General features: G+C 43.0%; 1 protein-coding gene across 1 annotated transcript; it reads left to right on the forward strand.

Moving 5' to 3' along the window:
- Positions 1 to 9,447: 9,447 nt before the first annotated feature.
- On the forward strand, positions 9,448 to 20,959 carry LOC116373134 (zinc finger protein 501-like). The gene is made up of 2 exons (XM_031821853.1): positions 9,448 to 10,044; positions 19,840 to 20,959. Exons 1-2 carry the CDS (start codon positions 9,690 to 9,692, stop codon positions 20,883 to 20,885), a joined length of 1,401 nt encoding a protein of 466 aa, XP_031677713.1. The 5' UTR covers positions 9,448 to 9,689; the 3' UTR covers positions 20,886 to 20,959.
- The last annotated feature ends 2,305 nt before the right edge of the window (positions 20,960 to 23,264 follow it).

The following is a 23,264-nucleotide window of genomic DNA, read 5'->3' on the forward strand; positions in this document are numbered from 1 at the left end:
CAACGACTTGAAAACAACTTAGTTTCAACATACTTGCAGCATGGAGGCTTTTATATATATAAAAAAAACAGTAAATGAACAGTTTTATTAACAATTAACAGTTTTATTAACAATTAACAGTTTTATTAACAATGAACAGTTTTATTAACAATGAACAGTTTTATTAACAATGAACAGTTTTATTAACAATGAACAGTTTTATTAACAATGAACAGTTTTATTAACAATGAACAGTTTTATTAACAATGAACAGTTTTATTAACAATGAAAAGTTTTATTAACAATTAACAGTTTTATTAACAATTAACAGTTTTATTAACAATGAACAGTTTTATTAACAATGAACAGTTTTATTAACAATGAACAGTTTTATTAACAATGAACAGTTTTATTAACAATGAACAGTTTTATTAACAATGAACAGTTTTATTAACAATTAACAGTTTTATTAACAATGAACAGTTTTATTAACAATGAACAGTTTTATTAACAATTAACAGTTTTATTAACAATGAACAGTTTTATTAACAATGAACAGTTTTATTAACAATGAACAGTTTTATTAACAATGAACAGTTTTATTAACAATGAACAGTTTTATTAACAATGAACAGTTTTATTAACAATGAACAGTTTTATTAACAATGAACAGTTTTATTAACAATGAACAGTTTTATTAACAATGAACAGTTTTATTAACAATGAACAGTTTTATTAACAATGAACAGTTTTATTAACAATGAACAGTTTTATTAACCATCTGACACTCCAGTATTTTTCTTTACAACATTCAAGTGATAATTGTCTTTATTCCACTACTGAAGAAGCATGTCTCAAATCACCTACTCATATTTCAAACATTCTGCCTGACAAAAGATCGTTTTTATTATTCAATGCCTCTGCCCGATGTCCAATCTACGCTCGGTTTTGTCCAATCAGTCTGGCCACTGAATATGCATAAGCAATGTAAAGAGATGGGGTGAATGAGTGGGGAAAAGTACATTTGAAACAAATGACCTTCATAATATCAAAGAACAAATGTTTGTTTGAGGGAAAATGAACTTTCATACAGCCAAAAGGGGTGAGAAATTACACCAATATCAGTGGACAATTTGTACTAATGTAAATAAACATGGATGATGGAACATATTCCCTTTTGCTGATGTGATGAACCACTAAGGGGACATAAATATTTACCATCTAAACCATGTGTGACTTCTCACCTCTCTGGCTGTAGAAGTGTTCTTCCTAACCAGTCCCTCAACAGCTCTCTGACTGAGCTCCACCCTCACTGGGTCTTCAGAGGAGAGGAAGGCTGAGGAGGGATGGAAGGATGGATGGATCAATCAGTCAACAAGTCAGTAATATAAAGAGAGTGTTGATCATCTTAAATGTCTGTCTCCCACCCATGGAGAGACCTTTATACTGTATCCAGGGTTGGGTAGGTTACTTTCTAAATGTAATCTGTTAGTTACTAGTTACCTGTCTAAATGTGTCATCAGTAATCTGTTAGTTACTAGTTACCTGTCTAAAAGTGTCATCAGTAATCTGTTAGTTACTAGTTACCTGTCTAAAAGTGTCATCAGTAATCTGTTAGTTACTAGTTACCTGTCTAAAAGTGTCATCAGTAATCTGTTAGTTACTAGTTACCTGTCTAAAAGTGTCATCAGTAATCTGTTAGTTACTAGTTACCTGTCCAGAATTGTAATCAGTAAGTAATCTGATTACTTTTAGATTATCCCCCCCTAAAGAGTACCAAAAATCTGAGATGAAACCTAACCTTAACCATACTGCTAACCCTAATGCCTAGCCTTAACCATACTGCTAACCCTAATGCCTAACCCTAACCTTAACCATACTGCTAACCCTAATGCCTAAACCTAACCTTAACCATACTGCTAACCCTAACATTAAATTACCTTAACTTTAACCATACTGCTAATACCTAACCCTTACTTTAACCATACTGCTAACCCTAACCTTAACCATACTGCTAACCCTAATGCCTAACCCCAACCTTAAATAACCCTAACCTTAACCATACTGCTAACCCTAACCTTAACCATACTGCTAACCCTAATGCCTAACCCCAACCTTAAATAACCCTAACCTTAATCATACTGCTAACCCTAATGCCTAACTTTAACCATACTGCTAACCCTAATGCCTAACCTTAACCATACTGATAACCCTAATCCTTACCTTAAATAACCCTAACCTTAACCATACTGATAACCCTAATGCCTAATCCTTACCTTAAATAACCCTAACCTTAACCATACTACTAACCTTAACCATACTGATAACCCTAATGCCTAATCCTTACCTTAAATAACCCTAACCGTAACCATACTACTAACCTTAACCATACTGATAACCCTAATGCCTAATCCTTACCTTAAATTACCCTAACCTTAACCATACTACTAACCTTAACCATACTGATAACCCTAATGCCTAATCCTTACCTTAAATAACCCTAACCTTAACCATACTACTAACCTTAACCATACTGATAACCATAATGCCTAATCCTTACCTTAAATAACCCTAACCTTAACCATACTACTAACCCTAATGCCTAATAAACATAAAATTTGTTTTTTCATACATTTTTACAATATTGCACATTTTGACTCCAGCTGGTCCGTCTAGCGGAAATCTGTCAGTTCTGCCTCCGGGCCGAGATTCATCACAATAAACATCAACCTGCTTAAGAGGCATTAGAAGAAGACAGACATAATATTACCAATTGTAACATCTATTGCAGGATAATGTTAGATATAGACATAGCTGGATGTTGTGTTTAACTATGAATTTTATTTAGGCTTCTTCTAAACCATCGCTTTCTACAACAGATAATAAAACTATTAGGTTATTTTGACCTTTATTTATTTACAATAGTTAATAATAATAAAACAACAATAATAATAATAATATAATAATTATTATTATTTTTAATGACGTCCTGGGAACAGTGGGTTAACTGCCTGTTCAGGGGGCAGAACGACAGCCTAGGAACAATGGGTTAACTGCCTGTTCAGGGGGCAGAACGACAGCCTAGGAACAATGGGTTAACTGCCTGTTCAGGGACAGAACGGTTACTAGTCCAACACTCTAACCAGTAGGCTACCCTGCCGTCCCTACACTCTAACCACTAGGCTACCCTGCCGTCCCTACACTCTAACCACTAGGCTACCCTGCCGTCCCTACACTCTAACCACTAGGCTACCCTGCCGTCCCTACACTCTAACCACTAGGCTACCCTGCCGTCCCTACACTCTAACCACTAGGCTACCCTGCCGTCCCTACACTCTAACCACTAGGCTACCCTGCCGTCCCTACACTCTAACCACTAGGCTACCTGCTGGTTACTAGCCCAACGCTCTAACCACTAGGCTACCCTGCCGCCTCTACACTCTAACCACTAGGCTACCTGCCGCCTCTACACTCTAACCACTAGGCTACCTGCCGCCTCTACACTCTAACCACTAGGCTACCTGCCGCCTCTACACTCTAACCACTAGGCTATCTGCCGCCTCTACACTCTAACCACTAGGCTACCTGCCGCCTCTACACTCTAACCACTAGGCTACCTGCCGCCTCTACACTCTAACCACTAGGCTACCTGCCGCCTCAACACTCTAACCACTAGGCTACCTGCCGCCTCTACACTCTAACCACTAGGCTACCTGCCGCCTCTACACTCTAACCACTAGGCTACCTGCCGCCTCTACACTCTAACCACTAGGCTACCTGCCGCCTCTACACTCTAACCACTAGGCTACCTGCCGCCTCTACACTCTAACCACTTGGCTACCCTGCCGCCCCATTATATCTTTAGGCCTAAAAGATAACATTTTCTGTCATATTTTACAGTCTTCAGGAATAAGACTTGAATTATGAAGTATAAATCTGTTTAACCTGAGCATAACCCTAAAACTAAGCACTTATGAGCCTACTCTGTTGTTTATGATTTTGTTTGTCATGGAGGACTAATTGGGCTTATTGCTTCCGGTTGATAAAGAAATGCTGCTCTCTGAAAGGCAGGTGCTATTTGCAGGGACGCTTTAACTGGAGCCAGGGGGGTGTCCCCCCCACATTCTGAAATTTCACTTTTACCTAGTTATATCATTGCAATGTGATACAAAAACGGATGGGGTGTGCTTTAGGACCATGCGGACGGCTCAGAGCGGTCTTCTTTTTTGGAGTTTTCAACTGGCTGGATTGAGCACCACAGAGCAGGCAGACAGGCTGTGTGAAAAAGGAAAGCTAACTGTCTGGATTGAGCACCACAGAGCAGGCAGACAGTTTTCAGCTGGCTGGATTGAGCACCACAGAGCAGGCAGACAGTTTTCAACTGGCTGGATTGAGCACCACAGAGCAGGCAGACAGTTTTCAACTGGCTGGGTTGAGCACCACAGAGCAGGCAGACAGGCTGTGTGAAAAAGGAAAGCTAACTGTCTGGGTTGAGTGCTATTTGCAGGGACGCTTTAACTGGAGCCAGGGGGGTGTCCCCCCCACATTCTGAAATTTCACTTTTACCTAGTTATATCATTGCAATGTGATACAAAAACGGATGGGGTGTGCTTTAGGACCATGCGGACGGCTCAGAGCGGTCTTCTTTTTTGGAGTTTTCAACTGGCTGGATTGAGCACCACAGAGCAGGCAGACAGGCTGTGTGAAAAAGGAAAGCTAACTGTCTGGATTGAGCACCACAGAGCAGGCAGACAGTTTTCAGCTGGCTGGATTGAGCACCACAGAGCAGGCAGACAGTTTTCAACTGGCTGGATTGAGCACCACAGAGCAGGCAGACAGTTTTCAACTGGCTGGATTGAGCACCACAGAGTGGGCAGACAGTTTTCAACTGGCTGGGTTGAGCACCACAGAGCAGGCAGACAGTTTTCAACTGGCTGGGTTGAGCACCACAGAGCAGGCAGACAGTTTTCAACTGGCTGGATTGAGCACCACAGAGCAGGCAGACAGTTTTCAACTGGCTGGGTTGAGCACCACAGAGCAGGCAGACAGGCTGTGTGAAAAAGGAAAGCTAACTGTCTGGGTTGAGTACCACAGAGCAGGCAGACAGGCTGTGTGAAAAAGGAAAGCTAACTGGCTGGATTGAGCACCACAGAGCAGGCAGACAGGCTGTGGGAAAAAGGAAAGCTAACTGGCTGGATTGAGCACCACAGAGCAGGCAGACAGGCTGTGTGAAAAAGGAAAGCCAACTGTCTGGGTTGAGCACCACAGAGCAGGCAGACAGGCTGTGTGAAAAAGGAAAGCCAACTGTCTGGGTTGAGCACCACAGAGCAGGCAGACAGGCTGTGTGAAAAAGGAAAGCTAACTGTCTGGGTTGAGCACCACAGAGCAGGCAGACAGGCTGTGTGAAAAAGGAAAGCCAACTGTCTGGGTTGAGCACCACAGAGCAGGCAGACAGGCTGTGTGAAAAAGGAAAGCCAACTGTCTGGGTTGAGCACCACAGAGCAGGCAGACAGGCTGTGTGAAAAAGGAAAGCCAACTGTCTGGGTTGAGTACCACAGAGCAGGCAGACAGGCTGTGGGAAAAAGGAAAGCTAACTGTCTGGGTTGAGTACCACAGAGCAGGCAGACAGGCTGTGGGAAAAAGGAAAGCTAACTGTCTGGGTTGAGTACCACAGAGCAGGCAGACAGGCTGTGGGAAAAAGGAAAGCTAACTGTCTGGGTTGAGCACCACAGAGCAGGCAGACAGGCTGTGTGAAAAAGGAAAGCTAACTGTCTGGGTTGAGTACCACAGAGCAGGCAGACAGGCTGTGGGAAAAAGGAAAGCTAACTGTCTGGGTTGAGCACCACAGAGCAGGCAGACAGGCTGTGGGAAAAAGGAAAGCCAACTGTCTGGGTTGAGTACCACAGAGCAGGCAGACAGGCTGTGGGAAAAAGGAAAGCCAACTGTCTGGGTTGAGTACCACAGAGCAGGCAGACAGGCTGTGTGAAAAAGGAAAGCTAACTGTCTGGGTTGAGCACCACAGAGCAGGCAGACAGGCTGTGGGAAAAAGGAAAGCTAACTGTCTGGGTTGAGCACCACAGAGCAGGCAGACAGGCTGTGTGAAAAAGGAAAGCCAACTGTCTGGGTTGAGCACCACAGAGCAGGCAGACAGGCTGTGTGAAAAAGGAAAGCCAACTGTCTGGGTTGAGCACCACAGAGCAGGCAGACAGGCTGTGGGAAAAAGGAAAGCTAACTGTCTGGGTTGAGCACCACAGAGCAGGCAGACAGGCTGTGTGAAAAAGGAAAGCTAACTGTCTGGGTTGAGCACCACAGAGCAGACAGGCTGTGTGAAAAAGGAAAGCTAACTGTCTGGGTTGAGCACCACAGAGCAGGCAGACAGGCTGTGTGAAAAAGGAAAGCCAACTGTCTGGGTTGAGCACCACAGAGCAGGCAGACAGGCTGTGTGAAAAAGGAAAGCTAACTGTCTGGGTTGAGTACCACAGAGCAGGCAGACAGGCTGTGTGAAAAAGGAAAGCTAACTGTCTGGGTTGAGCACCACAGAGCAGGCAGACAGGCTGTGTGAAAAAGGAAAGCTAACTGTCTGGGTTGAGCACCACAGAGCAGACAGGCTGTGTGAAAAAGGAAAGCTAACTGTCTGGGTTGAGCACCACAGAGCAGACAGGCTGTGTGAAAAAGGAAAGCTAACTGTCTGGGTTGAGCACCACAGAGCAGGCAGACAGGCTGTGTGAAAAAGGAAAGCCAACTGTCTGGGTTGAGCACCACAGAGCAGGCAGACAGGCTGTGTGAAAAAGGAAAGCTAACTGTCTGGGTTGAGTACCACAGAGCAGGCAGACAGGCTGTGTGAAAAAGGAAAGCTAACTGTCTGGGTTGAGCACCACAGAGCAGGCAGACAGGCTGTGGGAAAAAGGAAAGCCAACTGTCTGGGTTGAGCACCACAGAGCAGACAGACAGGCTGTGTGAAAAAGGAAAGCTAACTGTCTGGGTTGAGCACCACAGAGCAGGCAGACAGGCTGTGTGAAAAAGGAAAGCTAACTGTCTGGGTTGAGCACCACAGAGCAGGCAGACAGGCTGTGGGAAAAAGGAAAGCCAACTGTCTGGGTTGAGCACCACAGAGCAGACAGACAGGCTGTGTGAAAAAGGAAAGCCAACTGTCTGGGTTGAGCACCACAGAGCAGGCAGACAGGCTGTGGGAAAAAGGAAAGCTAACTGTCTGGGTTGAGCACCACAGAGCAGGCAGACAGGCTGTGTGAAAAAGGAAAGCCAACTGTCTGGGTTGAGCACCACAGAGCAGGCAGACAGGCTGTGGGAAAAAGGAAAGCCAACTGTCTGGGTTGAGCACCACAGAGCAGGCAGACAGGCTGTGTGAAAAAGGAAAGCTAACTGTCTGGGTTGAGTACCACAGAGCAGGCAGACAGGCTGTGTGAAAAAGGAAAGCTAACTGTCTGGGTTGAGTACCACAGAGCAGGCAGACAGGCTGTGGGAAAAAGGAAAGCTAACTGTCTGGGTTGAGCACCACAGAGCAGGCAGACAGGCTGTGGGAAAAAGGAAAGCCAACTGTCTGGGTTGAGCACCACAGAGCAGACAGGCTGTGGGAAAAAGGAAAGCTAACTGTCTGGGTTGAGCACCACAGAGCAGACAGACAGGCTGTGTGAAAAAGGAAAGCTAACTGTCTGGGTTGAGCACCACAGAGCAGGCAGACAGGCTGTGTGAAAAAGGAAAGCCAACTGTCTGGGTTGAGCACCACAGAGCAGGCAGACAGGCTGTGGGAAAAAGGAAAGCTAACTGTCTGGGTTGAGCACCACAGAGCAGACAGGCTGTGTGAAAAAGGAAAGCTAACTGTCTGGGTTGAGCACCACAGAGCAGGCAGACAGGCTGTGGGAAAAAGGAAAGCCAACTGTCTGGGTTGAGTACCACAGAGCAGGCAGACAGGCTGTGTGAAAAAGGAAAGCCAACTGTCTGGGTTGAGCACCACAGAGCAGACAGACAGGCTGTGTGAAAAAGGAAAGCTAACTGTCTGGGTTGAGTACCACAGAGCAGGCAGACAGGCTGTGTGAAAAAGGAAAGCCAACTGTCTGGGTTGAGCACCACAGAGCAGACAGACAGGCTGTGGGAAAAAGGAAAGCTAACTGTCTGGGTTGAGCACCACAGAGCAGGCAGACAGGCTGTGGGAAAAAGGAAAGCTAACTGTCTGGGTTGAGCACCACAGAGCAGACAGACAGGCTGTGGGAAAAAGGAAAGCTAACTGTCTGGGTTGAGCACCACAGAGCAGGCAGACAGGCTGTGGGAAAAAGGAAAGCTAACTGTCTGGGTTGAGCACCACAGAGCAGACAGACAGGCTGTGGGAAAAAGGAAAGCTAACTGTCTGGGTTGAGCACCACAGAGCAGGCAGACAGGCTGTGGGAAAAAGGAAAGCTAACTGTCTGGGTTGAGCACCACAGAGCAGGCAGACAGGCTGTGGGAAAAAGGAAAGCTAACTGTCTGGGTTGAGCACCACAGAGCAGACAGACAGGCTGTGGGAAAAAGGAAAGCTAACTGTCTGGGTTGAGCACCACAGAGCAGGCAGACAGGCTGTGGGAAAAAGGAAAGCTAACTGTCTGGGTTGAGCACCACAGAGCAGACAGGCTGTGGGAAAAAGGAAACCTAACTGTCTGGGTTGAGCACCACAGAGCAGGCAGACAGGCTGTGGGAAAAAGGAAAGCTAACTGTCTGGGTTGAGCACCACAGAGCAGACAGGCTGTGGGAAAAAGGAAAGCCAACTGTCTGGGTTGAGCACCACAGAGCAGACAGGCTGTGGGAAAAAGGAAAGCTAACTGTCTGGGTTGAGCACCACAGAGCAGACAGGCTGTGGGAAAAAGGAAAGCTAACTGTCTGGGTTGAGTACCACAGAGCAGACAGGCTGTGTGAAAAAGGAAAGCCAACTGTCTGGGTTGAGTACCACAGAGCAGACAGGCTGTGGGAAAAAGGAAAGCTAACTGTCTGGGTTGAGCACCACAGAGCAGGCAGACAGGCTGTGGGAAAAAGGAAAGCTAACTGTCTGGGTTGAGCACCACAGAGCAGGCAGGCTGTGGGAAAAAGGAAAGCTAATTATGAATGAACCATCTAAATAGACTCACATTCACTGAACATTTAGTGTTTCAGTTAGCAGTGTTGTTATTATTATTATTAACCTTTTATTTAACCAGGCAGTTTTAAGAACAACTTCTTATTTACAATGACGGTCTACTCCGGCCAAACCCAGACGACGTCGAATTGTGCACCGCCATATAGGTAATCAGGTCGTGACTACAACTACATTATTACGTCTTTATAAAACTACACTGTGTTGCTACATTGGTGAGTAAACACTTCCTACCGTTTAACTTTTTTTTTTCTTCTGAAAATAAAATATTGATTTCTCTCAACTGCGTTACCCACTCCAGTCAGCAGATGGCGGTCTGCGACTTTAAGGCGATGCTGCTGGTGTGACGTATAATCTAGTGGACGGAACGCTTCTTTCAACAGCAGCAACAGTTAGTCAGACACCTCGGTAGCTTGCTAGACAAAATAGACGAACCAATAAAGATCTTTAGACGCATTAGTGTTTATTAGCCACTGGGTTTTAAACACACTTCTGTCGTCTTGTTAGTTATCCCATTTACGGCCTTGTTATTATTGGTCTTCTAGCTGGCTGGTTAAGTTAGCATTAGCATAGCTAGCTAACATCTCCGACCATGAGTTCACTAAACTACTCTCCTCCTGATAAAGAAGAGGAGGTCTGCTGGACGGAGGAAGAGGGTCTCATGAAAGAGGAAGAGGAGGCTGTTACAATACAAAAACAAGTAGAGGGTGAGGCTGTTACCGTGAAAGAAGAAGAGAAATACGTTTCAGTGAAAGAAGAGGAAGACGCGTTCAGAGTGAAAGAGGAGGAGGAGGAGATGACTGTCACGTCGAAAAAGGAGGAGGCAGAAGAGGAGGAAACTGAATATCTGGGCCCGGTTTCCCAAACGCATCTTAAGGCATCCAATGGTTCTAATGATGAACATAGCAGTATGATGGTTTTGAGAAACCGTTCCCTGATTAACACTAGTAAGTACTGTTTTAAATACAGAGGCACAAACTCTGCAGTTGTTGAACTGATGTTTGGTGTTAACGCGGAAATCTGCAAATGCTAATGTGTTATATTCTTGAAGAATATAACACATGCCTCATGAGCTGAGTTCAACTGTTGTACCCCATCAGAACCCAAATAAGCTTGTTTTACTCCAATGTTTAGAAACAATGTAAACCACCACTGTATAGCCTCAACATGGTTAAAACTATAATGTTGATATCATGGATGGTCAGTCCTTGCATCCATAGGTCTGTCTATGAATTTGAGAGTAGTTACATTTCTCCAGCCCCATCCATCATCTCATTACCTAAACAGTGGTGGAATGTGGAATTACATCATCACATCATTGTTACATCATAAACGTTTATGAAGTGGCGGAATGACAGATTTGTTTTTGTTTGAACTGCAGATTGCTGGGTTGTGTGTGGTTTTTAAACAGCAACAAAATGGCTGCCCAGAGACTTGGTTTGGTGAACAGATGGGGAAAGGAGAAGTGTAACCACTCTCAAATTCATAGAGAACGCTATTGTAGAAACCGTAACCCAACACCGAGCGACCTCGTCAAGAAGTTCAGACATCTTGGCGTAACAGTTATAAGTTGTTGGCTTGACGGTCACTGGACCCAGGTTTGAGTTAAGCTCAGGGCTACCCCCTGAGTTTACTACATAATGAATACAAGGACTGGCCATCCATGAGTTAAACATAAGAGTTTTAACCTACTTTTGAAGCTATACAGTGTTTGTTTACAAACAGTGGCGTCATACAGGCACTGTTATATTATAGGTTTCTGATGGGGTGAGACAGTTGAAACATGAGTCGTTTATAAGCTCTATTCTTCAGGAATCAATGGTGATATATTATATGGGTCTTTCTATAGCTACCAGTGTAGGTTTACCTGTGGTGGTCAAATTGTTAGAGCTGTTGATAAGTCATTGTGTAATATTCAGCCAATTGTTTTAGGGTTGACCGTAGTCTATTCTAGAATTCATCTATGATGTCATAATGATAGTTTAACCAGGGTTATAGGCTATATAGTATATTCTAGAATTCATCCATGAGGTCATAATGATAGTTTAACCAGGTTTCTAGGCTATATAGTATATTCTAGAATGACCAGTGTAGATTCCCTGTGGAGGTCAAATTGTTAGAGCTGTTGATAAGTCATTGTATAATATTCAGCCAATATTCAGACACTAGTCGACTGGTCGATTGTTTTGTCAGTAGGCTGTTTGTCAAGATTTTTTTAATATTTATTTTGTCGAGCAGTTGCAAGTACACTACATATACAAATGTGTTCACCCCTTCAAATTAGTGGATTCAGCTATTTCAGCCACACCCGCTGCTGACTGGTGTATAAAATCGAGCACACAGCCATGCAATCTCCATAGACAAACATTGGCAGTAGAATGACCTTGCTGATGAGCTCAGTGACTTTAAAACGTAGCACCGTCATAGGATGCCACCTTTCCAACAAGTCAGTTCGTAAAATTTCTGCCCTGCTAGAGCTTCCCCTGGTCCACTGTAAGTGCTGTTATTGTGAAGTGGAATGTTAAGGAGCCTTTTGGACCTAGAGAGAACAGTCTAGGATGGCTGGTGGCTGACAATATTTAGTGCCTTCCTCTGACACCGCCTGGTATAGAGGCCCTGAGTGGGAGTTTGGCTCCAGTGGTGTGCTTAGCAGTACGCACCACACTCTATAGCACCTTGCCAAACCAGGCGGTGATGCAGCCAGTCAAGATGCTCTCAAACCAGGTGGTGTAGCAGCCAGTCAAGATGCTCTCAAACCAGGCGGTGTAGCATCCAGTCAAGATGCTCTCAAACCAGGCGGTGTAGCAGCCAGTCAAGATGCTCTCAAACCAGGCGGTGTAGCAGCCAGTCAAGATGCTCTCAAACCAGGCGGTGTAGCAGCCAGTCAAGATGCTCTCAATGGTGCCTCTGTATAACTTTTTGAGATCTGAGGCCCCCGTGCCAAATCTTTTCATACTCCTGAATTTGAAGAGGCGTTGTCATGCCCTCTTCACGACTGTGTTGGTGTGTTTGGACCATAATTGGTCAGTGATGTGAACAGAGAGGAACTTGAAGCTCTCGACCGGCTCGACTACAGCCAAGTCAATGTGAACGTGGGAAAGTTTGGCCCTCCGTTTCCTGTAGTCCATGATAAGCACGACCCCTGAGGGGTCTGTGTTGAGGGTCAGTGTGGTGGATGTGTTGTTGCCAACCCTCACCACCTGGGAGCAGTCTGTCAGGATGTCCAGGATCCAGTTGCAGATGGAGTTCGGTCCCAGCTAAGTGATGAGTTTTGAGGGCACTATGGTGTGGAGCGATGAGCTGTAGTCAATGAACAGCATTCTCACGTAGGTGTTCCTTTTGTCCAGGTGGGAAAGGGAAGTTTGGAGCGCAATAGAGATCTGTGGATCAGTTGGGGCGGTATGCAAACTGGAGTGAGTCCAGGGTTTCTGGGATGATGTGAGCCATGACCAGCCTTTCAAAGCACTTCATGGCTACGGATGTGACGCTTTGGGGTGGTAATCATTTAGACCGGTTACCTTGGCGTTCTTGGGCACAGGGACTATAGTTGTCTGTCATGTTGGTATTACAGACTGGGTCAGGGAGACGTTGAAAATGTCAGTGAAGTGGCATGTCGTTAGTAAAGATTGAAAAAAAAAGTTGTTTACAGGCTGATTGGTCGGTTATTTGAGGCACTAAAGTGTGTTTTAATATTATTGAGAATGACTTTTACTTCCCTCCAGACCCTGAGGGCACACACTTTCTAGTGGGCTTAAATTGAAGATGTGGCAAATAGGAGTGGCGATATCGTCAGCTGTTATCCTCAGTCATTTTCCCTCCAAGTTGTCAGACCCCGGTGGCTTGTCATTGTTTATAGACAACAATATTTTTTTTTAGCTTCTTCCACACTCAGTTTACGAAGAAAAAAAATGACAATGCTTGTCTTTCATAATTTGAACAGTTATATTTGGATGTGTCAGCTTTGATTAGCCTTAGTTTGCTAATCAATGAAAAAGTGATTCGAGTAGTTGGCAATATCAGTGGGTTTTGTGATTTAATGAACCATCTGATTCAATGAATGATGGAGCTGAGTTTGCCCTTTTGCCCAACTTTACAAACCTTTTTTACTATCATTCTTTCTATCATTCTTTCTATCATTCTTTCTATCATTCTTTCTATCATTTTTCTATCATTCTTTCTATCATTTATGTTTGTTTCATAGTGTAGTTTCTTCTTTTTATTCAGTTTAGAAACATGACTTCTCAGTTTGCAGGGCAATCGGTTGCGCAGCCAGACTTTTTTTTGTCATTCTCTTTGCCTCGTCCCTCTCAACCGTACAATGTTTCAATTCCTCATCAATCCACAGGGATTGAACCGTTTTTACAGTCCTTTTCTTAATGGGTTCATGCTTATTAGTAACTGGAATAAGCAATTTCATAAATGTGTCAAGTGCAGCATCTGGTTGCTCATCATTACACACCACAGACCAGCAGCGTCTGGTTGCTCCTCATTACACACCACGGACCAACAGATATTATTCACATCAACAACATATGAATCACTACAAAACCTCTTGAATAAATCCTCAGCCTTTGGAACTGTGGTTTTCCTAGATACGGCTACTATTTTGTGATCACTACATCTGATGGATTTGGATTCTGTTTTAAAACACATTTCTGCAGCGTTAGTAAAGATATGATCAAACCATGTTGATGATTTAATTCCTGTGCTGTTTGTAACAATGCTGGTAGGTTGTCTGATAACCTGAACCGGCTTACAGTTACTAGTTACAGTTTGAAGCTTTTTCTTGAGTGGGCAGCTTGATGAAAGACAGTCAATATTTAAATCACCCAGAAAATATACCTCTGTTGATATCAGATACATTATCAAGCATTTCACACATATTATCCAGATACTGACTGTTCGCACTTGGTCTATAGCAACTTCCCACCAGAATGGGCTTTAGGTGAGATGCAGATGAACCTGTAGCCATCTTACTTCATTTCACATGAGATCATCTCTAAGCGTTACAGGAATGTGGTTCTGAATATAAAACGGCCACACCTCCACCTTTGGAAATTCTGTCTTTTCTGTAGCTGTTATAACCATGTATTGCTACCACTGTATCATCAAAGGTGTTATCTAAGTGAGTTTCAGAGATAGTCAGAATATGAATGTCAACTGTTACAAGCAAATTATTGTTGTTTTTTAAGCTACATACAGTGGGGAGAACAAGTATTTGATACACTGCCGATTTTGCAGGTTTTCCTACTTACAAAGCATGTAGAGGTCTGTAATTTTTTATCATAGGTACACTTCAACTGTGAGAGACGGAATCTAAAACAAAAATCCAGAAAATCACGTATGATTTTTAAGTAATTCATTTGCATTTTATTGCAGGACATAAGTAAAAATGACAGACCTCTACATGCTTTGTAAGTAGGAAACACTGCCGGTTTTGCATTTTCTCCCCACTGTATGTTAACGTGGGCTATTTTAGCACTTTTCTGGGATGCTTGATTGTTTTAATTGCTTTACTGGGATGCTTAGCGAAGTAGACATGCTCATGTTATTTATGTTAGTGCAGGGTGAACTGCACACAGTGGACTTCCTACTACTACCGCCTCAAGTTTTTCTTTTCTTTTCTTTTTTCTATGTTCTATGTTGTAGAATAATAGTGAAGACATCAAAACTATGAAATAACACAAATGGAATCACGTAGTAACCAAAGTGTTAGTGTTATTCTTCAATGTAGCCGCTCTGCCTTGATGACAGCTTTGCACACTCTTGGCATTCTCTCAACCAGCTTCACCTGGAATGCTTTTCCAACAGTCTTTAAGGAGTTCCCACATATGCTGAGCACTTGTTGGCTGCTTTTCCTTCACTCTGCCGTCCAACTCATCCCAAACCATCTCAATTGGGTTGAGGTTGGGTGATTGTGGAGGCCATCTGATGCAGTACTCCATCACTCTCCTTCTTGGTCAAATAGCCCTTACCAAGCCTGGAGGTGTGTTAGGTCATTGTCCTGTTGAATAACAAATGATAGTCTAAGTGCAAAACAGATGCGATGGTGTATCGCTGCAGAATGCTGTGGTAGCCATGCTGGTTAAGTGTGCCTTGAATTCTAAATAAATCCCAGACAGAGTCACCAGCAAAGCACCCCCATACCATCACACCTCCTCCATGCTTCACAGTGGGAACCAGACATGTGGAGGTCATCCGTTCACCTACTCTGCGTCTCACAAAGACAAAGCGGTTGGAACCAAAAATGTCAAATTTGGACTCATCAGACCAAAAGACAGATTTCCACCGGTCTAATGTTCATACAGATTTCCACAGGTCTAATGTCCAGTGTTTCTTGGCCCTAGCAAGTCTCTTCTTCTTATTGGTTGACCATGAAGGCCTGATTCACACAGTCACAAATGTCATATTATATATGTACAAATGGTTAAAGGACACAAGATAAAATAAATAAGCATAAATATGGGTTGTATTTACAATGGTATTTGTTCTTCACTGGTTGCCCTCTCTCTCTGTCTCTCTCTGTCTCTGTCTCTCTGTCTCTCTCTCTCGTTGGAACCAAATATCTCAAATTTCCACCGGTATAATGTTCATTGCTCGTGTTTCTTGGCCCCAGCAAGTCTCTTCTTCTTATTGGTGTCCTTTATTAGTGGTTTCTATGCAGTAATTTGACCATGAAGTCTCCTCTGAACAGTTGATGTTGAGATGTGTCTGTTACTTGAACTCTGTGAAGCATTTATTTAAGCTGCAATGCAATTTCTGAGGCTGGTAACTCTAATGAACTTGTCCTCTGCAGCAGAGCTAACTCTGGGTCTTCCTTTCCTGTGGCGGTCCTCATGAGAGACAATGTCATCATAGCGCTTGATGGTTTTGCGACTGTACTTGAAGAAACTTGACATGTTCCGGATTGACTGACCGTCATATCTTAAAGTAATAATGGACAGTCATTTTGCTTTGCTTATTTAAGGTGTTCTTGCTATGATATGGACTTTGTCTTTTACCAAATAGGGCTATCTTCTGCATACCAACCCTATCTTTTCACAACACAACTGATTGGCTCAAAAGCATTGAAGAAAGGAATTCCACAAATTAACTTTTTTAAGACGGCACACCATTTAATTGAAATGTATTCCAGGTGACTATCTCATGAAACTGGTTGAGAATGCCAACTGTCTCAAAAGCATTCAGAAGGAAGGAAATTCACCTGTTAATTGAAATCCAATGAAAATGCATATTTGTTTCAACACACTTTTTTGTTGTTGATCTGTTTAACATATTTTTTTGGGGGGGGGGTTACTACATGATTCCACATGTGTTATTTCATTGTTTTGATGTCTTCACTATTATTCTACAATGTAGAACATATAAAAAATGAAGAAAACCCCTTGAAAGCACTGAGGCAGTGTGCCCTAGTAGGAAGTCCACTGTTAACACTGAGGCAGTGTGCCCTAGTAGGAAGTCCACTGTTAACACTGAGGCAGTGTGCCCTAGTAGGAAGTCCACTGTTAACACTGAGGCAGTGTGCCCTAGTAGGAAGTCCACTGTTAACACTGAGGCAGTGTGCCCTAGTAGGAAGTCCACTGTTAACACTGAGGCAGTGTGCCCTAGTAGGAAGTCCACTGTTAACACTGAGGCAGTGTGCCCTAGTAGGAAGTCCACTGTTAACACTGAGGCAGTGTGCCCTAGTAGGAAGTCCACTGTTAACACTGAGGCAGTGTGCCCTAGTAGGAAGTCCACTGTTAACACTGAGGCAGTGTGCCCTAGTAGGAAGTCCACTGTTAACACTGAGGCAGTGTGCCCTAGTAGGAAGTCCACTGTTAACACTGAGGCAGTGTGCCCTAGTAGGAAGTCCACTGTTAACACTGAGGCAGTGTGCCCTAGTAGGAAGTCCACTGTTAACACTGAGGCAGTGTGCCCTAGTAGGAAGTCCACTGTTAACACTGAGGCAGTGTGCCCTAGTAGGAAGTCCACTGTTAACACTGAGGCAGTGTGCCCTAGTAGGAAGTCCACTGTTAACACTGAGGCAGTGTGCCCTAGTAGGAAGTCCACTGTTAACACTGAGGCAGTGTGCCCTAGTAGGAAGTCCACTGTTAACACTGAGGCAGTGTGCCCTAGTAGGAAGTCCACTGTTAACACTGAGGCAGTGTGCCCTAGTAGGAAGTCCACTGTTAACACTGAGGCAGTGTGCCCTAGTAGGAAGTCCACTGTTAACACTGAGGCAGTGTGCCCTAGTAGGAAGTCCACTGTTAACACTGAGGCAGTGTGCCCTAGTAGGAAGTCCACTGTTAACACTGAGGCAGTGTGCCCTAGTAGGAAGTCCACTGTTAACACTGAGGCAGTGTGCCCTAGTAGGAAGTCCACTGTTAACACTGATGCAGTGTGCCCTAGTAGGAAGTCCACTGTTAACACTGAGGCAGTGTGCCCTAGTAGGAAGTCCACTGTTAACACTGAGGCAGTGTGCCCTAGTAGGAAGTCCACTGTTAACACTGAGGCAGTGTGCCCTAGTAGGAAGTCCACTGTTAACACTGAGGCAGTGTGCCCTAGTAGGAAGTCCACTGTTAACACTGAGGCAGTGTGCCCTAGTAGGAAGTCCACTGTTAACACTGAGGCAGTGTGCCCTAGTAGGAAGTCCACTGTTAACACTGAGGCAGTGTGCCCTAGTAGGAAGTCCACTGTTAACACTGAGGCAGTGTGCCCTAGTAGGAAGTCCACTGTTAACACTGAGGCAGTGTGCCCTAGTAGGAAGTCCACTGTTAACACTGAGGCAGTGTGCCCTAGTAGGAAGTCCACTGTTAACACTGATGCAGTGTGCCCTAGTAGGAAGTCCACTGTTAACACTGAGGCAGTGTGCCCTAGTAGGAAGTCCACTGTTAACACTGAGGCAGTGTGCCCTAGTAGGAAGTCCACTGTTAACACTGAGGCAGTGTGCCCTAGTAGGAAGTCCACTGTTAACACTGAGGCAGTGTGCCCTAGTAGGAAGTCCACTGTTAACACTGAGGCAGTGTGCCCTAGTAGGAAGTCCACTGTTAACACTGAGGCAGTGTGCCCTAGTAGGAAGTCCACTGTTAACACTGAGGCAGTGTGCCCTAGTAGGAAGTCCACTGTTAACACTGAGGCAGTGTGCCCTAGTAGGAAGTCCACTGTTAACACTGAGGCAGTGTGCCCTAGTAGGAAGTCCACTGTTAACACTGAGGCAGTGTGCCCTAGTAGGAAGTCCACTGTTAACACTGAGGCAGTGTGCCCTAGTAGGAAGTCCACTGTTAACACTGATGCAGTGTGCCCTAGTAGGAAGTCCACTGTTAACACTGAGGCAGTGTGCCCTAGTAGGAAGTCCACTGTTAACACTGAGGCAGTGTGCCCTAGTAGGAAGTCCACTGTTAGCACTGATGCAGTGTGCCCTAGTAGGAAGTCCACTGTTAACACTGATGCAGTGTGCCCTAGTAGGAAGTCCACTGTTAACACTGATGCAGTGTGCCCTAGTAGGAAGTCCACTGTGTGCAGCCTGCACTAATATACATAACATGAACTACTGTGCTAAGATTCCTAGCATTTAAAATAAGACATTTCTACAATGTAGAAATCTAGTCCAAAACGTTTGACTGGTACTGTATGTGTTTTTTGTGAGAGACTTGCCTTTCCACAGAGGGGGTTTCAGTATCAGTGTTTAGGCCCAAGCTGTTCGGACGCTACAGACGTTTATGTGAGAAGACAGATGATTGGTGGATTGAGATGCAGCCCATTGATGCAAAACAAATAGATCTCAGCTGAAACAGCTTTTTATTGGGATTGTTTTTTATTTTGCTAATTGGTTGTCAGTTCAGGGTCAACTCTTAACCTTTCACCCTTCTCTGATTCACCTGGATCCACCTGGTCAGTGTATGTCATAGAAAGAGCAATGTTTTCATTCAGTGTACAGGGCCTTCGGAAAGTATTCAGGCCCCTTGACTTTCTTCCAATTGGGACGCAGACTGTATGTGAAACTGGTCAGTTTTTAAATGTTTCTGAGGTTTTTATTGGTTGTCTGATTCTCTGACCATGTCTGTGGTTGTTATGGTTACCGTCTGGTCCAGTTCAGACTGTTTTGCCTTATTCTAAAATGTATTAAAATGTTGTTGTTGTTTTTTTGTTTTTTTACCGCTTAAACATTATATTAAGCAGGAGAAACGAGCCTCACAATTATAATCCAAAAGTATTCATATTCAACCTGTAAATGGAGGCTATTTTTGCTGTCAGCCTATGAGAACTCCCCTGAGTTTTCCCCCGCGGTGGTGAATTAGTGAATAGACACAGAGCTTAATGTGAGTTTCCTTCAGTAGCTCTCCTGATCTTGCGCTGTAATATTCAGAATACATTGTGAAAAACTACAATCGCCACTCACCATTTTTTATCAACGTAGATATACAACGTCCATAACTAGTGGTTTCTTCTTCAGCGGGGAAAAGTTTCTGCAACTAAATTGCATGCACATCATCCTCGTGTGGCAAATTTGAGCAAACACAGAAAAGGGCCCATATAGACATTCTAGAATCATCAACTTTACAACTAAAGTGAGAAAAAAAACAAGACAAAATGTGACTGATGTTCACTGATTGTCAAATAAGTTTGTAAAAGCATTTAAACATTCATTAAGAACGTAAATTGTTGTACAGCATCATGGGCATCACCTTTTTAGCTCAAATAAACAGTGGATTTCTGCTGTTGTGGGCCTTTTCAACCATCTGTTTGACTTGTTGTTCACACAGGAGAGAGACGTGACCATCGTGGATCCACTGGGGAGCCTCAACAACATCATGAAGCTGACGAGGCAGACAAGAATCTCTCCACATCAGAACATCTCAAGCGGAAACCCACAGGGAAGAAATCTCTCCACTGCTCTGACCGTGGGAAGAGTTACTCAATATCAGGTTCACTGAAAGTGCACCAGAGATTTCACACAGAAGAGACATCTCACTGCTGCTCTGACTGTTGGAAGAGAACCTCTTCAGCAGAGCTCAAAAGACATCAGAGAATCCATACAGGAGAGAAACGTAATAGCTGTGATCAATGTGGAAAGAGTTTTAATGTTCCAAGCAGCCTGAAAACACACCAGAGAACACACACAGGGGAGAAACCTTACAGCTGCGCTGACTGTGGGAAGACCTTTTCAAAACTATATACATTACAATCACACCAGAGAATTCACACTGGAGAGAAACCCCATCGCTGTGATCAATGTGGGAAGAGTTTTACAACATCTAGTCATCTGACTATTCACCAGAGAACACACACAGGAGAGAAACCTTATAGCTGTGATCAATGTGGGAAGACATTTTCCAAATTATATACATTACAATCACACCAGAGAATTCACACTGGAGAGAAACCTCATAGCTGTGATCAATGTGGGAAGAGTTTTACTACATCTAGCAATCTGACTATTCACCAGAGAACACACACAGGAGAGAAACCACATGGCTGTGATCAATGTGGGAAGAGTTTTACTACATCTAGCATTCTGACTATTCACCAGAGAACACACACAGGAGAGAAACCTTATAGCTGTAATCAATGTGGGAAGAGTTTTGTTACATCCAGCAATCTGACTATTCACCAGAGAACACACACAGGAGAGAAACCATATAGTTGTAATCAATGTGGAAAGTGTTTTGCTCATGCAGGCAACCTGGTAGCACACCTGAGAATACACACTGGAGAGAAACCTTATAGCTGTGATCAATGTGGGAAGAGTTTCACTTCATCTAGCCATCTGACTACACACCTGAGAACACACAGGAGAGAAACCTCATAGCTGTAGTCAATGTTGGAAGAGATACTCTGATAAAAGATCTGTGATTTAAACATCAGAAAATACATTTATGAAGGAGTTGTTTCATGATATCAATGGAAATGATGTCACAATGTAGAATGTTTTAACATTGTAGTAGGAGTATTTTAATGATGTCACAATGTAGAATGTTTTAACATTGTAGTAGGAGTGTTCTAATGATGTCACAATGTAGAATGCTTTAACATTGTAGTAGGAGTGTTCTAATGATGTCACAATGTAGAATGCTTTAACATTGTAGTAGGAGTGTTCTAATGATGTCACAATGTAGAATGCTTTAACATTGTAGTAGGAGTGTTCTAATGATGTCACAATGTAGAATGCTTTAAAATCACAGGAGTATTTGAATTAATAGCACAATGTACAATGTTTTTAACATTGTAGTAATGTAACCTTTATTTAACTAGGCAAGTCAGTTAAGAACAAAGTCTTATTTACAATGTCAAAATGTCATTAAAAAGACGTTGACAATAAGACCATACCCGACATCCAATATGGTCGGTTTTGGTTGAAAGTGAAAGTTGAAAAGATGTCTTCTTCGGGTGCTTGTGCTCAGCGATTTGAAAACAACTTAATTTCAACGTACTTGCAGCCTATACACATGGGCTATCAAAAATTGGTCTATGAACAATTTTATTGACAATCCTACATCACTCCAGTATACACAGTATTTCTTTACAACATTATAGTGCTATTTGTCTTTATTCCACTACTGAAGAAGCATGACTCAAATCACCTCCTATTTCAAACATTCAGCCTGACAACAGATACATGTTTTATTATTCCATGCCTCACCATGTTAATTATTGCCACTACATAGTAACAAAGGGGGGAACATTTGGTTTTGATATTTCATATTTTACATGTAACATTTTCAACTAACTTGACCATTTTTTTTTTGGTACAATTATATTGTTTACAAAGACTGTAGTAAAACAAGCTTATATTTCTGGTTGGATATTACATCCTATTCTAACTATTTTAATCAATGTCATTTTCCTTAGGATGCTCATTAGTCTTTCAGTTTGTTATTCTATAGTTTTAATCTTCTTATGTTTGTTGTGTAGTAAATATTACAGTTTTTATTTTCATAGTGATTATTATTGCATTGTATGGATGCGTGTCTGAAATGTGCAACATTTGAGTTGCAAAGAAAAAAGCCATATCTCAGACTGGCCAATAAAAAGAAAAGATTAAGATGGGCAAAAGAACACAGACACTGGAAAGAGGAACTCTGCCTAGAAGGCCAGCATCCCGGAGTCGCCTCTTCACTGTTGACGTTGAAACTGGTGTTTTGCGGGTACTATTTAATGAAGCTGCAGTATAGGAGCAGTATAGACCTAGTCTGTTCATTATATACATCTACATGATGTATTGTTACACCAAGTAGGAGTAGTATAGACCTAGTCTGTTCATTATATACATCTACATGATGTATTGTTACACCAAGTAGGAGTAGTATAGACCTAGTCTGTTCATTATATACATCTACATGATGTATTGGTACACCATGTAGGAGCAGTATAGACCTAGTCTGTTCATTATATACATCTACATGATGTATTGTTACACCAAGTAGGAGCAGTGTAGACCTAGTCTGTTCATTATATACATGATGTATTGTTACACCACGTAGGAGCAGTATAGACCTAGTCTGTTCATTATCTACATGATGTATTGTTACACCACGTAGGAGTAGTATAGACCTAGTCTGTTCATTATCTACATGATGTATTGTTACACCACGTAGGAGTAGTATAGACCTAGTCTGTTCATTATATACATCTACATGATGTATTGTTACACCACGTAGGAGTAGTATAGACCTAGTCTGTTCATTATATACATCTACATGATGTATTGTTACACCATGTAGGAGCAGTATAGACCTAGTCTGTTCATTATATACATCTACATGATGTATTGTTACACCATGTAGGAGCAGTATAGACCTAGTCTGTTCATTATATACATCTACATGATGTATTGTTACACCATGTAGGAGCAGTATAGACCTAGTCTGTTCATTATATACATCTACATGATGTATTGTTACACCACGTAGGAGCAGTATAGACCTAGTCTGTTCATTATATACATCTACATGATGTATTGTTACACCATGTAGGAGCAGTATAGACCTAGTCTGTTCATTATATACATCTACATGATGTATTGTTACACCATGTAGGAGCAGTATAGACCTAGTCTGTTCATTATATACATGATGTATTGTTACACCATGTAGGAGCAGTATAGACCTAGTCTGTTCATTATATACATCTACATGATGTATTGTTACACCATGTAGGAGCAGTATAGACCTAGTCTGTTCATTATATA

Source organism: Oncorhynchus kisutch, unplaced genomic scaffold (assembly GCF_002021735.2).
Source record: "Oncorhynchus kisutch isolate 150728-3 unplaced genomic scaffold, Okis_V2 scaffold4023, whole genome shotgun sequence".
Taxonomy (NCBI): domain Eukaryota; kingdom Metazoa; phylum Chordata; class Actinopteri; order Salmoniformes; family Salmonidae; genus Oncorhynchus; species Oncorhynchus kisutch.

Excerpts from the sequence above, each read along its gene's own strand:
- LOC116373134 (XM_031821853.1), top strand. The coding sequence starts at position 9,690 with ATGAGTTCACTAAACTACTCTCCTCCTGATAAAGAAGAGGAGGTCTGC. Across the intron at positions 10,045-19,839 it reads CCGTTCCCTGATTAACACTA|GAGAGAGACGTGACCATCGT; the intron begins GTAAGTACTGTT and ends TTGTTCACACAG.